Below are 7366 nucleotides of genomic sequence, written 5' to 3'. Positions count from 1 at the left end.
CGGAGGGGCCCCAGCCACCCACTCCAGCGGCATGAGCTGGCTGTGCATGACGTGGATGTGCCACCTAGATCTGGGTCCAGCCCGCCGCTGTGGTCAGGGGGATTTTTTAACCTTGACTCTTGGTGGGGATCTGATACACCACCACAGGACCACACATGGTTTTCTTCTGGAGAAAGATATCCTTTCACGTAGTCCGAGGGCTTAGTCAACGTGCAAATAGGAACACAGTTATCTGCTGGGAAATGCAGGCAGGTCACCAGGAGCGATGCTCCAGCTGTGAGGTCTCCCAGGCTGAGGGACATGACACAGTCTGCAGAAGCAACAGCATCTCCCGAGCTGAAATCACCCACAAACCAAGCACAGGCTCACAGCCCCATGCTGGCTGGAGGCAGGCAAGGAGAGTCACCACGGTTTCTCCACCTCCAATTCCTCAGAGCACTGCGATTCCTCTCCATCTGAAACCATTCTGTTGGCTGCAATTTAAAAACAAAATCAATCCAGCAAACATTGCTAAGCAACTGGCTGTCAGTGCCACATCCCACCCTGCAGAAAGTATTTGCCCTCTCCATGACCTTCTGGCAAGGAGCTCGCTGCTCAGCCCTTGCCAGATTTTGTATATTCAGCTATTGTTGGCAAGCCCAGATGCTTGGCTGGATTAGCAAAGAAAAATCCAGGAAATCTTCTGCAGCCATCCTGGTGGAAAACACCCCATGGAGATGCTGTAAAGAGCAGCAGTCCCACGTCCCGGGCATTAGGATCAGGACTACAAGGTGCTGGTCTCAGGGCATTACTGTGGTTTCACAGAATGGCAAGGGTTGGAAGGGGCCTCTGGAGATCATCTAGTCCAAACCCCCTGCTAAAGCAGGGTCACCCAGAGCAGGCTGCGCACGACATCATCCAGGCGGGTTTTGAATACCTTCAAAGAAGGAGACTCCACAACCCCCCTGGGCAGCCTGTTCCAGTGCCCTGTCACCCTCAGAGAAGTTCTTCTGCACGTTCAACTGAAAACTCTTATGCTTTAGCTTGTACCCATTGCCCCTTGTCCTGTCTCTGGGCTCTACTGAGAAGAGTCTGGCTCCATCCTCATGACATCCACCCTTAAGATATTTGTAAGTATTTATGAGATCCCCTCTCAGTCTTCTTCAGGCTGTGAGTCTTGGTGTTGCCACGTATTGTACAGAGGGGGTAAGAGATGGAGAGCAAACACACTGAAAACCTGGTTGGAGAGCAGAGCAAGCAAGCACATCTGGCTGAGAGGCTGAAGGAGAGCCTGCTTGCCCATGGCGACATGCTCAAGAGGGGGGCAAGACCCTCTCCAAAGTCTCCTGCCTCTTCAGGAATAGCAGCTGGGCAGGAGCACCTTGGCACAGCTCCTGGCATGGCGGTGCCCCTCGGTGTGAGGCCTGTGCTAGGATGCACTGTCCCCCGAGGTCAGCTGGAGCAGAATCGACATCCGAGTCTTTGGGTTCGCTTTCATACAAGCAAGCCTGAGCACTTCCAGTCTGGCTCGCACAAAGCAGCCTAAGCCAGGTTTGCCGCTGAAACCAAGTCTCTCTCTAAGCACAGCCTCCAGCAGTTCACGCAGTTTAAGCCCTGGGGGTTTCCCATCTCTCACGCTAGCCCAGTCTGCGGTACTCAGCTCTCCCCCACGCAGGAGGGACCTCTCCTAGTCAACCCCATGCTGGACTCTCTTTACATGTTCTTCTTGAACAGCCATTGGCAATTTCTCCCTGCCCCAAGAGCAGGCCATGCTCATCCACACTTTCCCACCCAGCTCCACTGGGTGATTCGGGACCTGCTCCCAGGCTGCACAGCAGCACCAGAGCATCCCCTGCGGCAGGTCCCCTGTGAGCAAGGGGTTTCTTTCCAGAGAAGGCTTTGCAAACTCTGCACCTTCCCCTTTGACCACCACGCCCAGACCCTTCTCCCTCCTTCATCTCACCCATCAGCGCCTGCCTTCCCCAGATCTCCCAGGAGCCCCATTTCCTCCGCGGCCGCTCTAATGCTCGGCTAATGGTGCATCATCTGCAGCATTGTTCAGACATATTCAATAAATCAGAATCCAATTACCGGGTTAAGGAAATTGGAAGCAAATGCAATTAGCCCCAGCCCCTCCCACGTGCTGTGCCCTCGCTTCCTCCTTAATGAGAGCTTTTCTTTTGCGGGAGCACTCAGCGCCGCATCCGCCCGCCCAGGAACAAGGTGGCTGCCACCGCGCAGTGGGGGATACAGCAAGGGGGCAGCCGAGTCGATCTTCCCTTTTAATAGGGCAGATGGTTAATATCCCTGGCATTAATTCTCTCCAGGAATAGCACACTCGCTCTCTGCTCAGCTATAACAGGCGTCTGTCAGGGCTGACAGCTCCTCTCCGGAGAAAGGAGCATCTGGTCCTTACTACGAAAAGGAGCTAAAAAAAAAAAAAAAAAATTTAAAAAAAACACCATTGCTTGCTGTAGGGCTGGAGAACTGGTGCTGTTTCAGCATTTCAGCCTAAGTGTTGGATTTGGACTGGAATAGGGGAAGTTTAGAGTTGGGTCAGATGCTGAGTGTTGGGTTGCTCTAAATCAGAGAGCCCAGGCAGCAAGGGTTGGGTTCAGCACAGGGCTCCCACCAGAGCAGGGCATCCCCGCAAAGGGCTCCCAGGAGAAGGCAGAAGCGGATGGCTGCTGCCAGTGGGCTGGGATGTAATGCCAGGCCAGCTCCTTGGGAAGGGCTTGCACTGGCTGCAGGCTGGGGACCGCTAGCAGGGCCAGGCATACACTGTGCCCTCAGAGGACAAGGAGGAAAACTGCATCCAGGGAACCTCAGGGGTATTTCCTACCCCAGCGGGATACCCTGGCATCGCTCCATCCAGCAAACTAACAATTAACCTCATGGACCATCAACAACCGCAGCCATGAATGGCAGCTCTTCCCCGATGAGTTTGGAGAGGCAACCGGAGGCAGGCTGCAGCTGCGCTCACGGCAAGCAAGGGTGCACCAAAACTCCCACCCTGCCCTTCCCACACTGGCAGTGGCAGCAAGGGAGCACGGGTCCCACAAGGCAACCCTCGCTGCCATCCTCCCTGCCTCCCTCAAGAGGTCCCTTAGTAGTCAAAGGATATTTTTGACCCCAATGGTGCTGGAGCTGCTAGTAACCCAATGAGTTCTTACCTTCCTCTCCCTCAGCAATAGTCTCTCATCCCCCACATTAACTCCTCTCTTTGCAGAGCAAAATAAGTTTTCAACAGTTATTTTATCCCCCCTGCACCATCTCACTGCATCCTCTGCAGAGCGAGAGTTCCCAGCACCAGTGAAGACTGCTCATCATGGAAATGCGTTCTCGCACACCCATTACTTTTCTGGAGGAAAAAAAAAAAGGCTTTTCCTTTTTTTTTTTGGAATAATTTATACAGGTTTTCATTAATAGGTTTAGGACTGCCAGACATGCCAAGAAATCAATTCAAGTGAAAGACTCAATTCTAAAAACACAACCCAGGCAGAACCAACCCCAAGCGCGCCCACTGGGTGTGGGTGAGGGGCCCAGACCCACCTAGCATCCCAAAACCCTGAAGAGGAACAGGACTATCCACCCATATAATGAAGTTTTGTGAGGAAGACCAGGAGAAATTGGGGGGAGGAAGAACCTGTGATGGCGGGTGTCGCGGACGGCACGGTCACTGGGGATCCTCTCGCTCTCCCGCTGGTTAAAGGCATGGAGCCGGTATGGGTCCTCGCCGCCCTTCCACCTCCGGGCGCTCAGGTACCTCCGCTCTTCAAACTGATCCCAAAGGTCGTCCCAGTCCACGTCCGAGCCCTGCGCGCACAAAGTCAGCCCCATTAGAGAGAAGAGAGACCAGAGGACACCTGACCCCGCTCCGGAGGTGCCCCCGAGCCCCGCTGGAGGTCGATCGGCTCTGTGGCACAGGCAAGCATTGCAAGAGCAGGCTAACAAGGAGCCTCATTAGGTCTTCAGAGTTGGGTTTTTTTTTTCTCTTAGGTCTCAAAACAGCATGTCAAAGAGAGCCTGCCAATTTGAATTTAAAATTACTAATTTGAAACTAAATTCAGGTCTCTGGTGGATCCCCCTCTCAAACAGCACAGCCTCAAGAAATATAAAAGTGCAAAGGTCTTGTTAGGGTTTTAATTTCTCTCCATCCAAAAAACAAAGGTATTTTACACCACATGACCCATCGCCCCTGTAACCCTTCAGGCAGGAAAGGACCATCAGACAGAAGCAGTTTCATCAAGCGCTATTTCCACAGCCATACCCTGGCCCCAGGGCCAGCTCCAGCAAAGGGATCCTGCAAGAAGGGGACCATTATCCTCCCAGCCCAGTTTCAGTCCATCTTGGCCACAAGAAGTCTCCCACTGACGACTTCAGCCCTACCACAGAGAGAAGAGCGGGCAAGCACGTGCCCGTGCAGTCCCCCCGCTCCAAAAGGATGCAGCTGCATTTTGGGATTACCTGAGAGCTCTGACAGCCATCAGGGGGTTTACGCATCCCTCAGCAGCGTGCTGCTGTCGGGGGGTTTAAGCATCCCTCAGCGATGTGGTGCTGGAGCTGGCAAGCACAATGCAGCACTGATAAGATCTCATCGTTACAGCAGCACAACCTCTTTGATCTCAGCCTACGTGTAACACAGGGAGATGCAAACATTTACAGACATCTCAGCCCCAAAGAAAATTGTGATCTTATCCAATAATTGATCTTTTCTTCTTCTTTTCTTTTTTTTTTCCCCCTCCTCAGTTCACACCATCTCAAAGCCGATTTTGCCTGCTAATAGCGAAAATGAAGCTTTTGAAACGGGTGATTTTTATCCCGTAATTGATTTTACTCACATCTGCCAGTGCACTTTCTCTAGTTGTAGGAAAGGGAGGGGGGAGCACCAGCTCTGGCAAGTGAACCGTGGCAGGACCAAGCCGGGCGCCTCCAGCCACACAATGCCCCACCACAGTGACACGAGCAACGTGAGCACCGCCAAAAAGCCGACAGAGCTCAGGGATGCAGGGATTTCCAGATACAGGGTCATGTTCATCCTCCCCCCGGTGTGACCCCATGGTCTTCCCAGGGGCTCCTCCAGCACTCACGCCAGTGCAGGGAAGATCAGAAGAAACCTCCGAGCCACCACCCATACTGGGAGAAAGTTATTCAGGACCAGGAGAAAGTTGTTGAAGGCTGGGAAAAAGTTATGAAACCACTAAGGTCACTGCAGGAGGCTTACGAGGAGGATGTACGCAACCCACATGTGGGCTTTTGGGAGGACCAACGTACACAGGGTGATAAATATTGTTTATGTTTTTTCTAAGGCATCTTGCAAAATGTGATTTACCGCCACAGTAAAAGATCAGGGAAAAGGGAGCCGATTGCATTTTGGAGACAACAACAGCCTGACGTTTATAAGGTTTCATGGTGACCCTGGGGGGCCTGGCACCGTTAAAACAACTGCCACAGAGTTGCAGTCTCTAGATTTTAATGCTGTGAAGAAAATTAAGAGTTGGGTTTATCAAACTTAATACGAAGAGAAACGGCTTTTAAAAGCGGCCACATAGCACTTACGGCTCTGGGATGTGTACATACATATATTTTTAATGTCCGTTAAACCCAGGCTGCAGGAAAACTGGAGCTTCTGCACGTGCTGCAAGGGCAGCGAGGCTCTGGCCAGGCCAGCAGAAGCAGGGGGTTGGCAGCAGGAGGGTCCTGGCACGTGCTTCAAGGTCTGGGATGGCATTTCCCCAGCATCCATCTATCCCCACTACCATCCTGTTACTGGGGGATCCCAGTGGTAAATGGATACGTGGACAAATACCAGCACCGTATCTCATGGCATTCGCGTCTCATCCTGCCTCTGGGGTGGTGCATCTGAGGGCTGCAGTCTTGGCTCACACGGCAGGGAATAACTAATACCCCTGTGAAATCTCTGCCTGAAAGGCATCAGCCCACCTTGATTCACCGAGGCTTTCCCTTTTGGGTCTCAAGGAAAGCTATCAGTAGCATAGTTCCTAAATATCAGGTAGCTAAATACACATCTGAGATCAAGTGCAAATAGATGCCAAATAGAGATTAAAGAGTTATTTTAACCATTATCTGGCCACGAAACAAGCCCAGGGATTGGGGTAACTTTCTCAGCCAGAATTAAGATACCCCAGTTTGGTCATTTGCTTTCAATCCACAGCTCCCATCCAAATCTTCTGGGTGTTCTTCAGCTTTCCATCCCAAGCTTCCCTGCAAGGGTAACCGAACTCAGAGCAGGATGCTCAGACACAAGTGCTCACCAACTTTTGCAAAAAAAATACCTGCACAAAGTGGGGAGGGAACTGAGGCAGTGGCCTTGGATGAAAAGCTCCCAGCTACGCCAGCGGTGGGAGGCAGGAGACACCCCTCCCACTTCCCCCAAACTGCACGCAGGGACACCCCTGGTCCTCGCCACCTGATCAGGGACAGTAAAGCAAGTTAAAGCGTAAGGAGAAATCCCCTTTGCTCACCTGGGGACAGCGCATCAGTTACAGGTTACTGGATAAGGTCTTCATTATAATATTTCCGCCATGTATTATCACCTCTTCCTCACACCAGAATTCTGTCTTGGGAGTTATTTAACTGATGTGCAGAAATCTAAATTTAATTTATTATGATCTAACTCACTTTAGAAGCCAAATTACCCTGCACTAGAAAAGGATCAAGTCAATATTCCACTTGCCTTTCTATTTATCTTCTACAGGGCTCCTCTCTCCAAGTTTCATATTCATTTTCTCTCATGTACTAGTAATAAATTTTCATTTTTTTTCTTGGAAATAGGTAATTTCTCTTTCAACATTGCAGTTTAATGGCTGGTATTAATTATAGGAAACACAGTCAATGCTTAAAAGAGTTTAAGAGACTCAACGAGTCTGCAGGAAAGAGACAAAAAAATATCCAAAGGGGTAGCTGGCTGCTCTGGGCAAACAAGTGCTGCCCCCTCCAACACCGCATTGGAGGTGTCCCCGGGGGGTCAGCGAGAGAGACCCCCCAGGCAAAAAGAGGTGTGGACAAAACTCTTCATGGAGAGGAGGTCCTGTCTCGCGCCAGCACCCGGCCCAGAGCAGGGCTCTCCAAGAGCCTTCTCCTTCACCAGCTCACTAAAAGCACCCCCCCAAAACCACCACCACCTCGCCGGTGAAGGGCACACAGCAAACCCCCAGAGCAAGCACGGAGGCAGCTTTTCACCACAACTGTACATTAAAGATCGAAAGCCTCTCGGTGCAAAGATGTAATTTGTCATCTGCCTCTTAAATCGTGGCTTGGAAACAAACAAAAAAAAAGGCGAGGGGGGAGAAAAAATAGTATTAAAAAAAAAGAAAGGGGTGGTGCTGCAGGGGGAGAGCGGGTCATTAGCAGTAAAACTACAATT

General features: G+C 51.3%; 1 protein-coding gene across 1 annotated transcript in view; it reads right to left on the bottom strand.

The window, feature by feature from the left end:
- Positions 1-3819, bottom strand: part of GALNT14 (polypeptide N-acetylgalactosaminyltransferase 14) — a 64117-nt gene extending 60298 nt beyond the window's left edge. Inside the window, exon 1 of the mRNA XM_035903606.1 lies at positions 3626-3819. Coding sequence (XP_035759499.1) covers positions 3626-3819 — 194 coding nt within the window. The remainder of the gene's footprint in view (positions 1-3625) is intronic.
- Between the last annotated feature and the right edge of the window lie 3547 nt (positions 3820-7366).

This window comes from Egretta garzetta, unplaced genomic scaffold (genome assembly GCF_000687185.1).
Source record: "Egretta garzetta isolate BGI_Z169 unplaced genomic scaffold, ASM68718v1 scaffold11, whole genome shotgun sequence".
NCBI classification, from domain to species: Eukaryota; Metazoa; Chordata; class Aves; order Pelecaniformes; family Ardeidae; genus Egretta; species Egretta garzetta.
This window is presented reverse-complemented; position numbering and strand designations above follow the sequence as displayed.